At 38.5% G+C, this 22,978-nt stretch overlaps 1 protein-coding gene across 8 annotated transcripts in view; it reads right to left on the reverse strand.

Annotated features, from left to right (window-relative positions):
- Window positions 1–6,372: 6,372 nt before the first annotated feature.
- Window positions 6,373–22,978, reverse strand: part of YAP1 (Yes1 associated transcriptional regulator) — an 86,109-nt gene continuing 69,503 nt past the window's right edge. For all 8 annotated transcript variants that reach the window (XM_057399776.1, XM_057399775.1, XM_057399777.1 and 5 more), the window contains 3 exons: window positions 13,419–13,549; window positions 11,063–11,175; window positions 6,373–10,462 (listed from right to left, as the gene is read on the reverse strand). In XM_057399776.1, coding sequence (XP_057255759.1) covers window positions 10,224–10,462; window positions 11,063–11,175; window positions 13,419–13,549 — 483 coding nt within the window. In that variant the 3' untranslated portion in view covers window positions 6,373–10,223. The remainder of the gene's footprint in view (window positions 10,463–11,062; window positions 11,176–13,418; window positions 13,550–22,978) is intronic.

The following is a 22,978-nucleotide window of genomic DNA, read 5'->3' on the forward strand; positions in this document are numbered from 1 at the left end:
AAACCAAAACTGGACAAATGTAAATAGCAAGTAAACGTGTTTTTTCTCCCATTTTTATACCATCGGTGTGATGGTCTGTTGTAAGGAATTACCAGATGAACTGATAGAGGCAAAATTGCCCCTTGCTGAGGTGTTTACCTTCACTAACAACAAATTACGGGAGCAACTCAGGTTACTAGTTGAACCAGAGGTGGAAAGTGTCCCTGACCTGAGACTCTGGGGACCTGCCTTTTCTAACCTAGTGCTTGAGCTCTGACAATGGCCCCAGTTCTTTGAGACGCTGCCTGAGAGTGGACCTCAGAGGTTGGCTCAATCACCTAGCACACCGAGGCTGGTCAGCTCTGACCCACTCCTGACAGATGCTCATCCAACTTGTTCTTTGAATTCTCCCAAGACAGAGCTGAAACAGCCTCCTCAGCCACCCCAACAAGGCACCCAGAAAACATTTTCCTAACCTAAAGTTTACCGTCCTGCTGTGTAACTGATGACTTCTCCTGTGCCCCGTGGTTAACAGATTCATGGTAGCAGTTTCTTTTTACTTGAAGATCATCTTTAACCATTTCATTAACTTTTCTCTAGATAAATGGCCCAACTACAGTAACCTCATCTCCTCATCTGTACTCTCCTCTGGACCGTCTTCAGTCCATGCCTTTCTTCAAATGCTGCAACCAGAAGGCTGACTGGCACTCCAGCTTCTCATGGATACAAACCAGTGTAGAATTGCTTTGTGTCTGCTGTATTTACATTTGTGCACCTCATGAGAGCATATGCATTTCTGTAACAGCAAAAAACAGACAGAGAAATTAAATTTTATGATGTTCTCCTGAGCCACGAAATCCGTTTTATCTACTGAGCTACCTCATCTTCAATTCCTGTAACTGGCTGTTTCTGAGCAAATACTTGTGTATTGGTCTTCAGTGGTTTGCCTCCATTTTTCCTCCAAGCAATTCACTGTCTGATCTTGTCTTACAGCACACTCAGAGCCCCTCCACATTTTGTGTATTTCAAAATACAATTCACAAACACATGCAAACGTATTAATACTTATAAATGCACAAAATGGAACATCCCTGCTGAGATCTGAGTATTTGAATAACAGGGAGGGTACAGCATACATTTTTACAAACAACACAATGGAAAACAAGAAAGAAAAAAAAAGAGCCTAAGAGAGTGGCCACTGGAGTCAGTGCTAGCGGCGTTTAGAGCACCCAGCTTGCCTATTATGGGATATAAAAATCTCCTCTTTGTTCCAGTAGCAGGCTAGGTCCTATGCAAACACAGCACACTGTCCAAAAGGCTGATTTGAAACCTAAGGTCACCGGCTTTTGACTTCAAAAGCACCCTGAATCAGCTTCAGATGCCTGGCCATCAGCTTGTCATCTTATGTTCCAGTGCTACAGTTCTAACAAAGAAATACCTAGCAACAAAAGTTGCAGCATAGAAAGAGTTATACTCAAGTGCAGAATAAATCCACATGTTAATACATTCTAAAACACTCTAGGCCCACCCATGGAGGCAGCTTAAATCTTCAAAAACAAAAGAAACTCCAGCAACTGTCATGGGATCTTTGGGGTGGGGAAGTAATCCAAAATCATCTTAATCTCTATTTAAAAAGAATAACTCGACCAAGTAGCATAGTATGCGCTATGTATCAGTGGAACATGGCACTCGGCTCTATTAGGTATCCACTAGGGGTTTAATGCTGCCATGAGCAAACATTTTGCTCCGTAACATACCAGTTCTCTCTCCTTAACCATTCAAACATCTTTTTGTTTGTATACGCATGTATATGACTATGCAGTTGCAGAATGTGCATATGATAAGATGTGTAGCGTGGATTATGCATTAAATTTGAAGGTAAACTCACAGAATCTTAGAATGGTTTGGGTTGGAAGGGACCTTAAAGCTCATCCAGTTCCAACCCCCCTGCCAGGGCAGGGACAACTTCCACTAGACCAGGTTGCTCAAGCCAACTTTCCTTCTGTCTCAAAAGCAAGAGATGAGCTCCCACAGGAGAGGAGTGACTGGCAACCCATATTCTTTTACCCCACCCCTTTGGGCTTAGGTTGTTTTGTGTGCAAGGTGCCTTTAAGTCCCGCAAAGCCAAACTAACTTACAGGAGGCATGCTACTACTACTCCAGCCTGATTTCTTGAGAGCCAGCACAGCTGAGTAACATGTGCATACACATTCTGTCTCCATTGTGGTTTTCTGATTGAAATGTTCCTACATCACACCTAAAAACCTGAGAATTTAAAAATAAGCAATGGCCATGCAGACTTTATAACTGGGATGGCACTTTTATTAGGTTTGTTTTTTTTTTTCCTGATGAGCCTAGAACAAATATAATGCTCATGAGAATCTGAGTTGTCTTTAGACAGGAAATGAGGTGTTTACATATAGTGTCTATATATAGATATACACACACAAATGCATGCAGCATTACTCTGTACATACATATGCATAATGATGCAAGATTGTTCCCCCCTCATGCTCATAATTAATCAACATACTTTTAAATCTGCAAGATTACTTTGGCTTCTCAGACAGAAGACCAGATAAAGGAAAGCTGAATCTGAAAAACAGCTAAAAACCTAAGGACTTGGACACAAAGGTTTTCAGAGACCGAAGAGCTGGCGTACATTAATCTGTCAGTGGTAACTGTGCATCAAATACAAGGTTATTCAAGTTAACTGGTGAGCAGCAGGGGAGGGCTTGCTTGAATCAGCTCACCCTTCCCACCGACTGCTCACACACCAGTGAAAGCTATCATTTGATATGCAATGACGTATTACCTGTCTGCAATGTATTTATGGGTTTAAGCTAGTAGAATCAGATACCTTGTACTACATTGCAAAAATCATATTCCTTTGTGGTGATGCCACTTGGTAAAGACCCACAAAATCACACATTTTAAGAATGAATTAATAGAAAACACTTAAATAATGCTGTACCCTCAAAGTATTTTGCAAACATTAACATTTCAGTGCTCCCAGGACACAAGTAAAACCACACCACATAGTCCTCCTGGGAACTGGTAAAATTCCACACTTAAAGGCAGAAAAGGAGGTCAGATGTGCCACTGCACATCCTCTCTCTCCAGGGCAGTGTGTACCCAGCTGTGTACCTGACTGCAGTTTAAAAACCATCTTTACCCTTTGCTTCAGTTGTCACCAACGTGCTCACTTCAAAAACGTCGTCATCTGTTAGATGTTAGCGACATTAAAAATAAAATACAAGCAAATGTGAAGCCAGTTGCCACAAGGAAGCAAGCCCACCAGATGTCTTCACTCTGTTAGAAGACGTTTCTAAGAGCAGCTAAGAAACTCTGCCCTTGTACAACAGCACAGGTATGCTTCTTTCCTGCTTGCAGGCCTCACCACACTTCAGTATTTCATTTTTAAGGTGATGACAAAGCAAAATCATCTTCATGTATCATGTATCACAACAGTAAACTCCACCAGCGGAGATCACAGTTGTAAGGAACCTGAGTCTTACTGCTATCATAGATGTTCATGGAAAACTAGTTTATTTTCTGAGCCATGGCTAGTATAGGGACGGCAGGACCTTGGATACCGATAGGACTGTGTGGGTGACAGGTTTTCTAGCAGTCTTGCCACTAACCTGCACAGAGAAATTTCTATTTCTATTGCTGTTCGTCACATTCAGATTAATTCTTCTGAGGAATCTATAACCATACAATTATCAGATCCTGGAAGGCAGTTTGCATGAGCAAAGAGCTTCTAAAGGAGAGTTATGTCTTAACTGAAAAACCAAAGTTAAGAAATAAAGGAAGCCATACAGTTCTACATAGTGGTGTACATAGATCTAAACCCCAGGGCTTTAAAAGCAGCTGTTGGAGTCCCGGATAGGCTAGGGGTAGAGGTGCTGGCCGGTGCAGGTTGCAGCAGCAGGGCAGCTTTAGTCTCTCCATTGGCACCTTTTGCAGGCACCAAAACTTTTCTCAGCAGCAGTCCAAATCTCTCCTGTACAGGAAGTGTACGGCTGACACACAGGAATCCTTCTGCCAGACACTTCCTGAACTACACAGCCATGCATAGCCCCTCGCAGCCTGCAGGCCACAGGCTGAAGGGCGCTGGTCTAACTAACCAGCAGGCATCTCAGAGTTACTGCTGTTTGCTGTGAGGTATTACCACCTAAGTCATGCAGTTTTTTATGGGTCTGGGATGTTGTCATGCACACGCATGACCAGTATCTCATTTCAACTAGACTTTGAAAGTCCAGAATTGGAGCTGAACCTCCAGGTCACGCTCCTCAGTGGTGGATGATGGGTATGAAAGGATTATATTGCTTGGTGAGGTCAGAAAAGGGTCACTTGTTAGCCAAGAGAGCTGAGACAATTGTATTTGCATGCCGAACAATGAAACTATGAGTGGAAGACTGCATAAAACTGGCACCTCTAAAAAACCCCACTGTTAACTCAGGTGGAGGTGCTGGTTAGCACAGCACTGTCCATAGGGACAGTGCCCCTGCTATGACAGAGAGTTGGCTACAGGAATCAAAGTAATGAGATAGGAAAGATAAAACTTTTCCAGTCTCTGGGAATTCAAACCAGAACAGGAATCTAACATCATTCGAAAAAATGCTTGCCAATAACCACCCTGCAACAGTGGCTGGGCAGCAAGCGTGGAGTCAGACTAACTTCTGCACTGTATTACAGACTTTAAATGGTGACAGCTGAATTCCAGAGAGGAAGAACTCTGCTCTCCTTTGGGAACCAACAGCACCTAGTGCTACAGTCCCAGTCTTTAAATAACAGGCAAACAAAACTCACAGGTGGTAAATACAGTAATCCAAAACCTGCTAGAGGAGTTCAGAAATAACATATATGGGAGAAGGAGAAATGGCATTTCAGGAAGATCCATCTTACCACTTATATGGAGCTCTATTTTGTTGTTGCATAACAACGAATAAAAACCTCTTGGGGCTGCTCCCGATTTCCTCCCACCTTTTTTTTAAAATTACTTGCTAACATGATAACAGGAAAATCCACTAGAATTATTTTGCCTGTCATGTTCTAATACAAGCCAGTTTCACATAGAAAATACTATAACGAGTGACCAACTTCATTCCTATATAGAGAAAATACCGCCAATCAGTTAATTACCTGTATGTGTAGCATTCAGTTACAGCCTCTGTCAGGAGAAATAAAAATCATGTTTTCCACAAACACCCTAGGCAGCTTTGTCAGATGTACTGGTATTCATACTTTCCTTATTCAACATGCTTCCTCAATCTATTTTCTTTGGAGAAAACCATACTGGCTTTTTTTGTTTTAGAGGCATTAAGTACTGCATACAGTGGCTGGTACAAAGCTCTACCCTATTGTCTAAAGACAATTTGTCATTTCATGTCAATCCAAAGCTCTCATGCTGCACAGATGTCTTCCTATTTCAATGACATCTCAATTTAGTGGGTGTGGATAACTACTGTTAGCAATTAAGTAGTGACAACAAGGGGCAAGCAGCACACCTTTACTCTTCAACAGGGACATATAAACTATGGATGCTGATACTCTAAATAAAATTGATGGCCCCACTTTATCTTGCTATGAGCCTCCAGAACAGGAGGTGCCAGACAGATCATAGCCTCATCTCAAGTAATTATTTTGTTAATGATCCTAGGTGAAAAAATGGTGGTTTTTTTTTTTTTTTTTTTTTTTTTAGCTTATAATGTGCACATCAGCACAGGGAAGACTCAATGCTTCTGTGGAAGCACATTTCTGGCTTACCGAAACAAATACTTTTTATTTCTAACTAAGCCTTGAGAATATTTCAAAAGGAATTGCCAAGTGAACTTGGAACACCTGGACCAGATATCCTGCTTTGCTGGAACAGCCTCAATTTTGGGCTTCCTAAGAAGGTCACTCATACTTCAACTACTGCCGTATGTCACTGCCTTGTAATTGAGATAAAGCAGTATCAGCAAATAAAATCAGAGCCTTCTCATGCCCTGGCACTGGCTCTCCACTGCACCATACCAGGTGCAAAGTGTGATGTTGGGTTTAAATTTAAAGGATCCAAGTGACTAAACCTAGCTATGAACTCAGGAGTAAACCACAAAATGATAGAAGCATCAAGCCCTGGATCTTTAACTAAGAAAGGACACAATGACACTGAATTTCACAGAGCTGAGGCATTTCAGTGCTGAACAGTAACAACTTGAATTGCTAAAATGCAAACAGTGTATGACTTCAGCCATCATGAACTGCATTACATTAAAAAACATCTTTCAGAATCTCTGGTTTACAGAAGATTAAAATTAATGTATATTGTCAAGATTATTTTACACTTAAATCTTCAGACACATTCAAGGTATGTCATTACATATTCCACAATTCAAAAGTCAAAACTTGGAAATGAAAATAGAGTGTCTTTATTGATAGTCTGCCACAAATTATCGTATAAACTTAAGAGTTAGCCAAAAATGTATCTGCTACGTGGGAAGATCCTGAACACTGCAAGCATTATCTGCAAAAAGCAGATGCTTTCTTACAGTAGGTAATGGATGTTCTGTTCCCAGCTCACTCTAGTGCCATATGCAAGGATTGTTTCACACAAGCTGTACGAGGCTCAGCAGAGTCACTGTCTCTTCATTATTGCAAACACAGAGATGTATACTTTAGTGTTAAGTCTTCGCTGACTTCAGTGGCTCCCTTGTCTCTTAGGTGAGACTGGGCACAGTGTCTGCAGATCTGGAGTGTGACTAAAAAGCAGCGACAAGGGGGATGAGAACAGACGTACTACAATAGGAATTCCAACAATTCAATGCATCCATCTCACTGAAGGAAGTCAGTATCTTTACATACTACTGAATGTTAAAAACAAACAAAGACGTTTAAGCACAAAGTATATATTTATACCAAATAAAACAACTGAAAAAGTATTACATAAAGAAAAATAATGTAACAGAACATACTAAGTACCTAACTTACAGTCATGCTCATATCTAAAAGTAACATTGGTAACTAATATATATAATTTTTGACAAGGGTGCATTTAAGAGTTCTCTAACATATAACATTCTAAATGTGGAGAGTATTTTTTCCAAGATACAGAACACACATTATTTTACACAGGCACACCTGTTAATTTGTATAAAAAACATGCTTGTAAGTGAAAAGGTCACTTTAGTACTAATTTACCACCTGTGTGAAAGCTATGTAGTGTTAATCACGTTGAAACCATCTCTTCTCCATTTGCATTGGTGAGCGCCAACACTGAATGGTACAATATTTGATCCGTGTAGTTTACTGTCATTGCAACCTGTTGCCAAGCAGTAGCCCTGCCCAGGTGTTGAACAGCACAGTTTTGTACAGCCCCATCTGTCTGCATATAGTGTATTTATAACTAACAGCTATTACAATTATTACAATGATTTCTGTTTCAATATATACATCAGTATAAAATACTACCCCAAACACTTTTGCATTTCAAACGATTTTAACCACTTCATCAAACAATGTGTTTGCAGAATTAAAAAAAAAAATCCAAATTAGTGTTGATTGCCAACAGTACAGCATCTCTATGGTATGTTTCCTAATAAATGAGAGAACGGAAATGTATTAAAATCAATTAAGTATCACAAAACATAATTCATGTTAGAGCAGTTCAAGGATTCCCAGTTTGTCAGTATCTACCCTAAGCAGTGCTACCCAAATACAGTATAAGCTGTTTAGTGTTTCTACAATGAGAAGAAAACATTCAAATATTAAAGCTGTGACAAACACACAAAAGCAAGGAAGGAAAATTTGTTCTGTACTCCCTGCTGCTGTAGCAAGGTACAGCATGTCAAGAGTCCGCACTCAGTGCATCGTATGTGCTATTGTACCTGGACACAACTGCGGAAGACAACTGAAATGGAATCAACTCTGAATTTCCTTGCTGTTGTGGTTTTATGTCAGACCATTCAAGTTACAAAAACTTAGTGTCTTTTTTTTCCTGAAGGGAAGAAGAGAGAAGAATTCATAATGAAACTGTAAAAATACTACTAAAACCCCTATCTTGGACACAATATACTGCTTCAGGAGCTACTGTGTCATTGCACAACATAAGTGGCCTATTAATCACTGAATTATTGGTGTAGCAGAATATATTTGTCATTGTGGATGTGTTTGGAAAATTGGTATTTTAAAACCTGCCTGTATCCCATAACAAGCCACAAACAATTTTGTGTATTTCAAACACTAAAATCCTTACATAAAGTAGTAAATGTACATTTACAGCAGCAAATTTAAAATCTCTCTGCCTCTGCTGCTTCAGTTTTTAAAATGAGACTTGATTCAGAGTTTTTATTCTTTACATTATCCTAAATCAGAACTATTCCTGAAGCATTAGAAATCCAGATGATAATAACGATATGGGGGGTTGTTTTGTTTTGCTGATTCATTCCTCAAAAAATAATCAATGTCTTTAAAAAAACGCAAAACAATGAACCCCCCAAAATCTCTCCCCAGGAGAAGTCCCTGCTAGCTGAGATTTTTTCTCAAAACCAAGTTTCATGATTACAGTATATTTATAGTCATGTTAAACACCCTTGAAAATAAAGGCTCATATTGAGGATGGTGACAGGCCCTTAGTTATAGAGGTGTTAACTGGTGACACTGTTTTTCATCAGAAAAATACCCTAAAACCCCACAATACTTCATAGCTTATACTGAAAGTTTGATTCATGCTCATTTTGTTCATTTAAAAATACTCTTTGGAAACTGTGTCAACTCCTGCAAACAACTTAGTGATACATCTTTTCCTGTAAAATAAAGATAATTCATATTCACCTCTACCCCATACTAAGCTCTACCACTAATATACACTTCATTACCTGCTCACGTCACCATCTAACACGTATCTTTACATTCTTCTACATATAGTGTCCAGGGCTTATTTTTCACCAAACAGGATTTGATAACTATTACATTTACGATTTTTCTTGAGGATTTGTTTTTTGGTGTTCTAGCCTTTTCATTGCAACTTAAGAGTGGTATTAATAGTTCATACTTCTTCCATGCTAATTTATGAGAAACTTTTCATAGTTTCTTTCCCTATTAAGGACTTGAAAATCTAAACTCAGATATCAAAACTGAAAACCAGAAGAGAGATTAGATGCATCTGTCATTTTAAAATGGTTTCTGCTACTTTACAGTATGTACAAGAATTGTACGTATGACTGTTAGGATTCTAACTTTTATATTGCTGCAATCAGATTCTAATTAAAAATCTTGCAAATAAACATGAAAAATAAGCCACTGGTCATGAATTCTACTGATTACATTCAAAGCTAGCCTTAAAAACAATAAAAAAGTTACAGGCAAAACATACTGGTTTACGTACTCACTAGCTTACCAGGCTACAATAGGCATGTTTTAAGTATAAAAAAAGCAGACAATTCAGATTTAAATAAGACTATGTGAAATCAGAAAAAAACTTAGATTTCACTAATAAAAAAAAAAAGAACACCTAGAATTACTTCCCATCCTACAGCTACAGTTAAACCAACCAACAAAAATAATCAAAGTATTTCTGACAAACAAAAGTTAGGCTAGAATACGTGGCAACAATCAAAGTTCATATACGTTTCTATGTAAAATGACTCATGATTTACTATAAAATATGAACAAGAGCACTTTGTGACTAATGAAAGAGCTACTAGTAGAAACACTTAATGCCAAACAGTCTTCAGCCCTCCTTTAAGTCATTTCTCCAAATCAGTATTGACTTCTTTTGACCAGATACGTCATTTTTGGCTTGTCACCCCAGCATGTCATGTTTTACCACTTGCCACAGGCAGCAGCAAACAACTAGCTGAGCAAACTACAAGCAGTGACATGCAGAAATTAACTCTCGATCTGAGTACTTAGATAAAATGATATGCAAGCACATACTAGGACAAAAGGAATGGCACTCGTCATCCAAATAGGCTCATCGTCCCTCCCCACCCCCCTTGAACAGTAGTTGCAACAGCAATAGAAAAAGATCAAGCAGATGTCTGTTCTTCAGAGTCAACTGTGGAAAAAAGTCAGCAATATATAACAGCAGCGATGGACAAGGAAGAGCAAAACAAAAGAATCTTGTTGAGTATTTGTTCATTTACTTTTTCTGAACACAAGCCCAAGTGTACCACACTGGCTTGGTCTGAGCTTCAGATACAGATGTCCTAATCTCCTTAGATCCTTCACAGATTCAGAATTCAGTCTCCCTGAGGCCCCTATAACCAAGTAAGAAAACTCTCTTTATCTAGCTTGGTGGCTGCCAAGACAGATTCCATGTCATTAAGGATGTCAGAGCTTAAAGCCTCTTGCAGACTTGGCATCAGTTCTTCTCCTTCTATATTCATCCCATCTCCTTCCAGTGTCCCAAGGTCCACATTTGTCCCTGGAATGGCTTCAAGGTAGTCTGGGAAACGGTTCTGATGGGACGGTATGTTACTTTGGCTGATACTGTCACCTGGTTATAACACAAAGCAAGACAGGTATTACATATACTGGAAGTGCCCAACCCACAATACATCAGGACAACTGCATCTCTTGAATTACACTGCAATGGGATTCACAGAAATCCATCAGAAAAACCAAAGATGATTTGACTGCACACAGATGTACAAAGTACATGTCCTTTGTTTCAATCTTTTCACCTACTGACCAAAGTCTTTACACATCTTTGACGTCATTTATCTTGTTTTAATTTTTATGCTTAAAGGAAGAAGACAATACTGAGTCAAATATTGTTTTAGAGCAGTATTAGCAACACTGGATGAGATACTACTCTTAGCGCTGAACAAGCAGTATTACTTAGAAAAGCAAATGGACACTCAAACTCCTTATAACAGGAGTGATACTATATACAAGCAATCGTCCACCCTCCCAACAGAGCTAATTACAAGTGTATGTCTCACGTGTCTATCCGTAATATTTCTATTACAGAACTAGAAGGTGGCAGTAAAACAATGCAGAAAGCATCACAGGTTCTCAGAGTTCCTCGTTTTCATTGCAAATGGACGCAAGTGTATTTGTAAAAAATGCGTTAAGGATGTACACAAAACCAGACCTGTATCCATCTCATCCACACTGTTCAGGAAGTCATCAGGGGTTCTGGGTACACTGTAACTGCTCATGCTAAGTCCACTGTCTGTGCTTTCATCTCTGGAGTGATATGTTCCACTGTAACAGAAGAAAGGGAGCAACAAATTAGGGTAGTGCACCTATTATAATAAATGCTTGGTTTTAGAACCAATCCAAGGGCTCTCAAAACACTGCTGTCATGAGAAATACTTTATTCCAATCAAAAACTGAAGCCTTTGCCTGTGTGAGACATCTGAATTTTGTTTTATCCAGGCCCTTTCCAATTAAAACCATATTATTTAGATTCAATTAAACTTAAGTAGCTTTAAAAAACTGCCTGTGTTCTGCAGTTTTAAGCTTTTCACACCCACCCACAGATTAAAACCATTGGAAGCATATCACAGACATTCCCAAATTACTTTAGAAGTAAAAATAATAATGGCACACCCTTTCACACTTCTATAAAGATAAAAACGATTTCTAACTACTAATGTCCCCACGTTTAATCAACCACTGCAGTGTATTTTTAGGTCACTGCTGTTATAAATAGGTGCTATAGTTGGAACTCCTTTAGTGATTCTTCAATTGCTTCCCACAGTTGCATTACTACCAGTTCAGTCATACATGTCATGGCAAGAGAGTGCCCTAACATAAACCAAAGACTGGTACAGAGCCATCCTGTAAACAAACTCTGTTCAGAATAATCTTGTTGACAGAACAGTTAACAAAACAGTGATGGCATGGGGCCTTACATGCATTCGATTTGTTATTGCCATCTTCTTGCCAAAGGAGACAGCAAGATCAAGAAAGCTGCAATGGCAAATTTGGGATGGGGCACAGAAGTAGGCCAGTGTACTGAGTTTACATAGCAAGGTTTTTATAGCAGGTGGGCTGCAGCGGTGGCCTCTGTGAGAAGACATCAGGAGCTGAACCCATGTCAGACATAGCTGCTTCCAGCTGTCTCCAAAATGATCCTGCTGCTGCCCAAAGCTGAGACCATCAGTGACAGTGACGATACCTTTGTGATAATAAAAATGTATTTAAAGGGTGAAAAAATTGTGCAGCAGCATCTGGAAGACAGGAGTGAGAAAATCTGAGAGAAACAGCCCTGCAGACACCAAGGGGAAAAAGGGGAGGAGGTGCTCCAGGCACTGGAGCAGGGATTCCCCTGCAGCCCATGGTGCAGCCCATGGTGAGGCAGGCTGTGCCCCTGCAGCCCACACCAGAGCATGTGGATGTGCCCTGAAGGAAGCTGCAGGCCATTGAGAGCCTGTGCTGCAGCAGGCTCCTGGAAGGACCTGTGGACAAGGAGCCCTAGCAGAAGCAGTGAAAACACTACTGTATATTTACTCAAACTGCTCCAATGTAGCAATTCTGTTCAGAAATTTTTTGCATGTTCTGATTATTTAGGCAGTAGAAAATAATTCAGCTACCTACACTTTGGATATCTAACTTTGGTACCTAAAGTTAGGAGGACTGTCTCACCAGGAACTTCATATATACCCTATAAAGACAGAAAGAAGCATTTCTCTGATTCTGAACTTCAACTTAACAGCAACTACTCGATACTGCTGAAATGTTTGTAGGTTCTTACTCTATTAATTACAAGTTTATGTGGCTTGGAGATTTAACTCCTTTACTATTTTCATCTTTTTCTTTCCAGCATGCTAAGCAAAAAATACAGATATGACTTATCTCAAGCTTCAGCAGTTTCTTCAAAGTTGCAATGGCTAGTATGAAGCACTTGCAAGCTGTAATTAGAACCATATTTCCAACAAAACAAACACTCCACCTCAGAAGGATTAAGAAGAAAGTTATATGAAAAAGATAAGTCTATACTGTAAAATTCTAAATCTTGAATTAAAAGACCCATGTCAAAATAATACAGCATTTAAACTGAAACATGCCACTATTTGCAGACCTAACATTAACAGAGTGAAAAAACTGCTAAATTAAAAACCTGGAGGGGAGAATAGAGAAACCTTAAAATGAACCTCAAGGTGTAGTCCTAAATGTGCCTCACAGTTCATTTGATCTCATAGCAAGCTATTCACAAATTCTTTTCAGTCAGTAATTTGAAATGACTGTTAGTCAACAGATTATGCAGAGGCAAACATGTTATGACTTTGAATAAAAAACCTTCCTACAAGTCTGAACAGACTACTTCCTCCCACAGGAGACAGCTTTTAATCCTCAACTTTTACTAGACTTGCCATTTAAGGAAAGATTCATTTACAGCTGTGGCTTTTGGCACACACAGATGTTCAAAATAAACTATTACATGTACCAAACAGAATTTTAAATCATTTTTTTCCCCGCTTCTCGTAGCTACTCCTACAAACCTGTTAAGAAAGGGATCAGAACTATTTGTAGTCATTGTTCTCAGTTCCTGAGACATTCCAGGAGATGACACAGGATTTTGAGATCCACCGTCTTGTTCCATTGTTGGAAGCTGGCTACGGAGAGCCAATTCCTAGAACAGCAGGAGCGGGAGAAAGAAAGACCGTGTTAGGCATCTGAAGGCATTTTTCAGATACAAAACCATGAAATTATAGGTAATTGATGCTTTTACTGTTTCCAGCTACAAGATTTGAACAAAATTACTTTTCTGAAGACAAGGCAAGAAATTTTACTGCCTTCAATGACAATGAAAGTTCCACCAGTTAAACCCAGTATTAGAGAGACTTCACTGTACCTGTATTTATAGATTTAGAGATCTTTTCTAGTTCACTTTAATATCTTTTGCTAAGTCTATTCTTAAGATCAAAAAAGAACTGTTAACACTTTCTGACCCCTAAGATATGTCTGTGAAGCTCTGCTGACTAGAACTTTTTCCCCTGTTCCTTTCCCCCCCGTTTCTTTCTCCCCCTTCTGATTTACTCCCTGGTTTCCTTTTTACCTTGCTTGCTTTATTCAGCAAAGTTTAGAGTCTGTCCCTGCAGGTTCCCATTCACTCCTGTTTGAGGCATGCATTTTGAAATTTCTGATTGATCAAACCAGTGATTTGTCCCATATGTACATCTTAGAGCTCCCCAAATCCCTTGAAGTTTCTAAGTAAAACCAAGATGCTGCACTTCAGAAATTACAAACCTAGACTACATATGCATTTTTACGCATCTGACTGTGCACTAACTTGAATCAATCCATCCATAAAGCTTGCTTAATGAAAGTAAGTTTTAACATAAAATACACAAATCTAAAGGCAGGTGGTGATAAGCAGCATTTTATATAATTTCCAGTGCTCCCCTCCCCCCACCCATTTTTAAACAGGTAATCCATGAGTTACACATGTGAAAAATACAGTAATTTCGTTCAAGCAACTCTCCTACAGCATCATTAATGGCTCTCCAAGTCTCTGCTTTGTTAATGTAGAGACTAGCAAAGAAATCTATTCACTATCTTGTTACCATTATTAGTAGTAAGTGATTTCCAGGCTGTGGCTGGGAAGTGAATATCAAGCAAAACCAATCTTGTCAGTCTTGACAATACTCAGTATTTCACTTGTAAAATGAGAAGTCTTTATCTATTCTTAGTTATGACCCTAAGGACTACCATAGACTTTTAATACATAAAAATAATCCTTCTCCAATTCTTGTTCAAAGTTGATTAAAAAAAAAGTCTAAACTTCATTCTATTTTCCACTAGATTGTGCCAAATATTGAATGCTTCCCTACCACCTGCCTTTGTTTTCCCTTTTCTAATCTGCATATGTTTCACTCCCATTCCTGTGTATTATGATTCTATAATTTCTTTAATTCCAAGTTTCATGTCCTGTGTTAGAAAGTTTTCTAAACCCAAAAGTTTCAGACCTTTGTAGAAAGTGCACAAACATACCACTGGCTTTTGTGTTCGTTACACCCAACTGCCTACTCCAAGTAAATCCATTTCTCTGTTCACCAGCACTTACTTGGCCACTGTTCTAATAAATAGTAACAATACTCCTTATTTCCAGATCACGGGATAGTAGGCACCTTTTAATCATTTCTATAGGCTTATCCATATGATTTGCATTTGCTATTTGCTTATGTAATAAACCCATTGTTTACTGGAGAAAAGAAATCTCCTTTCCAAGAGCTCCTGGCAGCAGGAAAGAAATAACCCACAATTTTCTCTTCTGTACCTGAATCAAAAAAAAAAAAGTCAGTACAGAGGAAAAAGCAACCTGGAAAAATGGGAAAGTTACCTTTGCATTTTCTAAATCCTTAGAGGCCTAAGAGAGAGATTGAAGTTCCATCAATGTATGAACTCAGGTAACAAGATAAAAATAAATATAGCTCAGATCCTAGCCATCTTAAAAAGATAAATAGAAATCACACTTCACTGAAGCCTCACTAAAAAGAGCTGTACTAAACCAGGAGAGAGAACTGTATTTTGCCTGTTCTTTGGCATGTACAATGAAGTGAAATATGTCTCTTTAATATTATTACTACTTTTAGCCTTGTTTCAACAACAACATTGCTAAAAGTACAAAACTATAACTATTTTTAGCTATTAATAAGTAGCATTACTGCTACTTCTTCAGGAAGTTCGGGAGGCAGAACTACAGCACTTCCCAACAGAAAGAATGTTATTCCATTACTCATTCAAGTAGTAAATCTATGTCAATCTGGGAGGCTGAAAGAGAAAGGAATTACCAAAAAAGATGATCTATTCAGAAACACAGAACAATTTTTAATCATACCCTAAGATAAGCAATTTTTTTACAAGACTAAAGAATGTATTAAAATTATTTTTCCTAAAAGGTGCATGTAATGGAAGCTAAACTTGTGTTACTTTAAGAATGGTCTTTCAATTTCTTCATCCTTATAAAACTGATTGTTTCCTATACTTAAACAAAGTATGTATGGGAGTGTACAAGCCTCTCCCAGCTCCAAACACAGTAATGTGAACTCTAGGCTTTTAGTTCATGCTTTAAAATACATCCTTTATTGGAAGTATTTAAAGTCTGGAGGCAAAAATAAAACCATGACAAAATCCTGGCTTAGATTTCTATTACTTGATCTCATCCTATTTCTGTAAGTATTTTAAAACGTTTTTTAAGTACCTCTGGGAAAATAAAAGCTTAGCATTCCTATTGTTAACACAAAAGCTGAATTTTGGTTATTACATAAAGATCAAAATGATCTGTCATCTCCTTTAGCAAAGTCATTTTAAAAATAAGGTCAGCATTGTGTAATTTATCTGGCTGACCTTACCTTTTTTTCATAACTGCATACAGATTTAGTTTTACATGAAGTTCCAGGTCATTCGTACTATGTCCAAATTAGCTTTATAAAGTTACTCTTTTCAGAGCATTTTTATCTTCATCGTGCATTTGAAGAAAGGTAAAAGGCTTGCCTGGGCAACTCATATATCATAGTCTCACTGTACTGAACATATGATATGCTACTCTAATTGATATATCTTTTTTATGATCTTAAGGTCCTTTCCAACCCTAACTATTCTATGATTTATTTAGTTTAAAAGGGTGAATTGCAACATTTCTGTCCCTAAACATTGTTCAACTATCCAATGATCCACAGGATTCACTGGGATGGGAGAAAAGTGTTGGGGGAAAGACCATGGCACTTACAGACAAGACTTACAGTACCAGTTATTTCTTCAGACTAAGTATTTATGCTCTTGTTTGAGGCCCACAAAGTTTCAGCATGTGTACAAAAGAAACAGGGAGAACACATGGGTAGATGAAGACAAATGAATTCAGCAATGAAGAGTTGTGCCATTAGTGAAGAGTAAGGGGGAAGTATAATCTTTCAGCATCGCCATCATGAATACCATCAAAATTAATTTAGGAGGCTGACAGAGTGATAATTAATTGCATTGTATATTGGCAAAGAACTCAATGCTATGGAGAGCACTGCAGGCACAAGTAAGGCAGCATAAAATGGAACAGGCATTTGTAAAGAAAGTTTCTTGTCTGCCTTTGCAGTCCTTTGCTGCACCACTGCTTCATGCTCCTCTTGCTATCCATCTGCCCATGGGTCTACAGTGCACCTGCCCAGCCAGGAGCACCAGCAAGGCAGGTATGAGTCAGCATGAGTCAGCACTCACGGAGCCCGTGCAGAGCTGGATGGCCTCTCTCTGCCCAGTTTTGTTTCCTTCTAGCAAAAGCTGTTATTCACAGCCATCTCAAACTCCAGGTCAACATGACTCATATCTTCTGCTAGCCAACTGCTTTAGCAGTACTTCTGTGATTCAGTTTTGCAACTGCAATCAGCACCAGCAACCCCATGAAATCCTCTGCAGTGAGCAACAGCTCTTATACAGACACGAAATGTGTCCTGAAGCAATTAGAGGCATAAAAACCAGGCAAAGGGAATGAACACAGTTCTGATTTACTCTATAGACTTTTAGGCAGGTTATTTATCCATAAAGACCTACATTCACAAGCGAGCAATAGAATGATTTTGCTAACCCATAAAGTTTAGGTGCAAGCAGAATCAGAGCTTCTGACTTGAAGTTACTCACATAATACAAGCATTTTTCCTACTGTTCAACTTCTAGCTACTAAGACTCAGCATTTCCCACTCAGAACAACAGAGTATGAAACCCAAATTTTACAGGTCCTGCCACACAAACTAATGAAGTTTTGCTTAGATCTGTGGTTCTCAATGACGAATGAAGCTATACTATTTCAGAAGCCAAAGAACATTCTAAGCACCAAGTTCCCAAGCTGGCTGAATAACAGCAATGTTGGTTTTGCAGTAAAACCGAGTTCCACGTTTTGTGTATTTTGATGGCAGCCAACATACCCCCAAATCCAGCCACACAGGACTCCCATTCATTAACACTTTCCTATTAATGTCCAAACATACTTGCATTTTCTAGGCAGCATTTAAAGTAGTACCTTAGTGGACCGTAGTAGTACATTAGTAGTACCTTAGTGCTCATCAGAAATACCGAAGACTTATTATTTCATTAGGTCAAGGAGTATCTTCCTAATTTCTGCAGGATATCCAACTCTAAGCTGAAATTCCAGATGGGTTGACAAAACTTCCTGTTATATTTAATAGTGTTCACAAGTTTAGTTTGTTACTTAGGTCAGAAGAAGATGTGTGCCTTGACCTCTTAATCATTGTGCTCACAATCCAGGGGCAATTCCAAAGTGGCTTTTACTGATAGTTACAGATGACCTTTGACTGCATATTCTTCCTCCAGCTTCAGCTGGAACTAGCATTTGTATGGCCATACGCTTAAGTCAGACAACCGACCTAGCTGAAAAATGGTCAGATCAGATGTCTGATCTATCCTGCAGTGTAGCCACACCAACACTTTAACTAAGAGATTATGAAAATACATTAGACACATCCTGTTCTGCTGCCTTATTATTAAGGCAATCTCTGGCAGACAGCTGAATTTAATGGCTTAAACTGCTGCAGTCTCTTTTGCCAGAGTGTGTCTACCAGACCTCAGTCAGAAGGTTCTTTATTAAGAAGTAAATATTTTGCTTAAAAAACACCACACAAATCCCCACCTGCAATCTTCACCCTGGTTTAGGATGGCTCTAGACAGCTGGTTATGTCTTCTTCTGAATTAATTTCTAAAGTCACGGCACTGCATAGGTGTGCTGCCTCATGTGCAAGCCCCAAGGTACTCTGACAAAGCTCTCTGCAATCACTGCAGAGTGACAGCTACCTAAAATACAAGTGCCTTCCTAGAAACAGATGTGTATGTATAGACAACATGCTAAGGTTTTTATTACATGGTGAACTTACTGCCACAGATTGAAGAAGTCAGTTCATTAATTACCAAGATTTTTGGAAAGCAGTGCAGTGAATAACAATGTCTCGCTACCTAATGAAGTAAAACATACCTGCTAACAGTAACATATCACCAGTTAAATGAAAACTGAGATAAATGCATACAAACTTGATTTTTGCCTACTTGGAACCTTCAAGTTACTTATGGTATCATACATGCTGCTCAGGTCCTTTACCTGTGTGACGGTTCTCCATGATATTCTGTTACTGATTTTAGAAAGTAAGAAATCAGTAACAATTTCTGTTCACTGTGCAAAAGAAACATGTAATAGAAACTTCAACCACAAGGGACAAAGAAAAACTTAGTACTAGTAAAAAGAGCTATCAAGTGAGTAAAACACAAGGGGGACACAACATTTACTTCCACTAAATTAAGAAGTTTCAGTTAATATTTGTGACTATTGGTTTAAAAAAGTTCAATTGGAAGCAAAAATTTTAAATGGGAAACAAACTTTGTTGGAAAGACTCCTCACTGTGTCTTAGCTAACCCTCCTCAAATCTTCCCACATAATGGACCTCTTCAAAGTATTATTTTCTCTATCAAATACCAAGCAATAAGGCAAATTAAAAGCATGGGACATAAAACATCTGGGAATTTCCTGCAACTGACTCGTTATTTTCTTCCTGCCTCTTGTAAATATAATTTTTAAAAATGTTTCTGTATACCAGTGGCCATGTCTTCACTGGTCAAAAAAGCCATGTTCGAAGACCAAATGGCTGGCTTCAGTGCCTTATCTCCATTAAAAAAAAAAGCACAAAACCCAAGCCCACAACAAAACTGCCCATTAAAAAAAAACCAACCAAACCCCAACCTCAAATGCCCCCCAACAAGAACACATTGATGAAATCAAGACAAATCATTTACCTTGTTAATCTAGGTCAGCTCCAGATAACAGAGGGATAAGGGAGATTCAAGCGATAACACTGTTTGGGATTCACTAAGAATCAAAAATAACTGTTGCCCACCATTTCCACTAAGATTTGAACACAAGCATATCTTATTATTGAAAGACATTACAAGATTAAAAAAACCCAAACCCAAAACAAAACAAAAAGTCCCCCAAACCAAGTCCTCAGTGAAACTTCCACCTTCTCTAACATCATGGAAGTTCAAGAGTACAGAGTTCAAGACTATACTTGTTTTTAGTGATGCCTTCCTTACTTTCTAGAAAATGGCCACACCTGACAGCAACACTGCTTTGTACTGGTATAAATGCAAAGTGGCTTTAAAAAAAATCTCTTACTGAAAAATAGTAATAGTGTCCTAAGAAATTAATACTTTCCTGGAACAGATTCTCTGAAGATTCTTCACTGAGTAGGGGAATTTCCAGAATGTCACTCAAAAGTTGATAAGCAATAAGTCTGGGGCAACAGGACAGAGAATATGAGAGGTAGTTCATAAAATATAAAGGACAAAAGAATGAAGACAACAAACAGACAGCACATTCCAGGTATGCAGAACTACAACGAAAGCAGCACAGAGATAACAGAAAAGTAGTTGGAAAGCACAACTGAGCAGAGAAGCAAGGAAGCTGGGCTGTATCTAGTTCTCAGACAGGTATCTCCATTTAATGCTAGAAAAAAAGCAGTACATATGGAATGAGCAAACATATACAGAGGAACTTACCACATAAACAGCTGTGTAGTATGCTGATCTTATTATAGAAAGTACCCTAATATTAGTGGCAGACAAGCGATCTTCCAATCTCAGCACAAGAAAGTAGTCTGCACACAACATCCAAGAATAATGCCATCAGTACCTCAACATTATTTGCCTCTACCTCAGCCATTGTATACTGGAAGGCAAGAAATCTGTTACCTAACATCTAGCCAATTTTATGATTTATACAAAAGTTGACTGACATCTGCTTTAGGTGAGACACTGTTGACAACTGGATGTCAACTGCAGGAAAATGGAAGGAGAGCTAGTGGGGATGGAAAAATAGTCAAGTCATTCAATCTCTTAACTAAGAGAGGCAGGCATCTTTAAGATGTTCATAGGTAACTGATGATGATGAGCATAAGTAACTGGACAGATGTATGCCCCTGGATGTACCAATAGCTCCTGTTTATATACAGTAAGTATGTGAGTTATAATTTTTGCTTCAAATACCTTTGACCTGGCCATTTTTAGAAACATAGTAAAATACATCCTCATTTAAACAAGATAAATACTTGCAACAAAAGAAGAAGCTGGGCAATTGTTAATCTTTCCAGAAGGTATTTAAGTGCTAAGGCCTCCACACATAACACCTGGAGTGTTATTGTCACTACAGGATATTATAGTATCGTGGCAGGCAGATAAAAACTGGCAAGGGCACAGTTCAGTACCCAAGAAAAACTTGCCAAGATATCAATACAACGATGGCACTGCATCCAGGTTGCACAGGCAAAAGGAAGAGGAGGTTGGTCTGGATGCAGGATGTTGGACTGAAGGACGTTCAGCAATCCCTTCCAGCCTATTTGATTCTGGAATTAAGGAAGGCTCAGAGATCGGATTGAAAGTTAAGAAACATTTCTCCGGTTTTTTATTTCAAATAAAAGAGACACTTCATTAGAGCCAAGCTTCAAGAATGCTGGTATCATAACATTTCTTTACAAACAGAACACCTCTAAAATAGACTTAGTCTTCCCAGAATTAAGAGCACTGAAGATATGTAAATTTTATTTTCAGTATTCCTTGAGAAAATATCTACAATTTAGCAAGAGACTTTATCATTCCTCCCCCAAGCACAACTTCGTCATCACAAAAGCAGATAATTTCTCTATAAACTTTTTTTTTCCACAAAGGAAAGAAATGATCTGCCAAAACAGATGAAGTTGAGCAAAGAAAAGTTAGTTCTTTCCAGAGATTCTTCACAGATTTACAAGGTTGGATATGACCTTCTAGGATGTATAGAGTGGGACCTCAGTAATGGCATCACTGATGAAGACAATGACATCTGCCTAGTACAAGGCCTCAAGAAGCATTTAGAGAACAATTTCCAGAATCAGTTCCACATGTGGCTGCTCATTACATGATTAAGTGATGCGTGAAAACACAAAAAATACATGTAGATGATACAACACAATTAATGTAGCATTACAGAGATTTTAAGTTGACACGATTGCCTACTTTTCTATCCACCAGATCACTCAAATGCAGCTTGACTCATAAAACTGATCCCAGGCAGGTGAGTATACAGGTAAGCCTGGTGTGCAGCCTGTTTATATGTAACTGGAATCCTGATTTTTGCATAGATCTTTCATCAGTTCCCATCACAAAGAATGTAGAGTGACTACTATACGTACATTTACTGAATTACTAATAAGGTCCCTTTGAGTTTTTGCAGCTTTTTAGTATTTTAAGCCAAAATTTCAAGAAGTTCTGCTTTTACCAAGTATGAAACTGATCCCAAAGTTATCAATCAGCTGCATATTTCTGAGTTGGGAGTGGGAATGAATTACTGTGGAAAACCAAACAGTTGTATGACACGGCTTCAGGCATACAAGAAAACATAGAATACCCTTTTGATGCTCAGTTAAGTGTCCCGTCTGACCTAATTATGGTAGAAGATTAGGTGTTTCCAACTGGCATGGAGGAATGTGCTTCTCTGTTTATTCCCTTGTATACCAACAATTCCTAAGGAATTTTTTTCTCCTCTGTAATAGGACCTAGTATTGATTGATAAGATCATTATGTGGTCAGTGCTCTGTAAGTGAATCAAATTATTATGCCTCAATTAAAATGCTTCTGTTTTAGAGCTGCACTGATATTACCAAACAGGACAGTACTTCCATGGTGTCAGTACTGTTTCTAAGATCTGACGTTCCTATTCTGAAGATGATCTTCTCAGGAGAACTACTAATGTACAAATTTTGCAGTACTCTTAAGAACGCGACAGTATACCAGTACTCATGACTTCCAAACACAGGATACTTTCTTTTACTCTTTTTCTTGCCTAGTGTGTAGAGTGTTTTTTCTTAGAAAAACAATTTACAGTATGAGCCAATATAAATATTGTCCTAAGAACCAGCAGATTAGGAATGTTAGCAATAGCAAGCAAGAAGCTCTCTGAATATATCCATAAATCCACTTTCAGAGATTCATTCCATATTCAACTTCTTAAAAGCCTAAACAAAGTCTACATTAAACTTTATTA

This window comes from Pezoporus wallicus, unplaced genomic scaffold, assembly GCF_028554395.1.
Source record: "Pezoporus wallicus isolate ANWC-B61680 ecotype Strahan unplaced genomic scaffold, APGP_CSIRO_Pwel_v1 scaffold_6446, whole genome shotgun sequence".
In the NCBI taxonomy this organism is placed as follows: Eukaryota; Metazoa; Chordata; class Aves; order Psittaciformes; family Psittacidae; genus Pezoporus; species Pezoporus wallicus.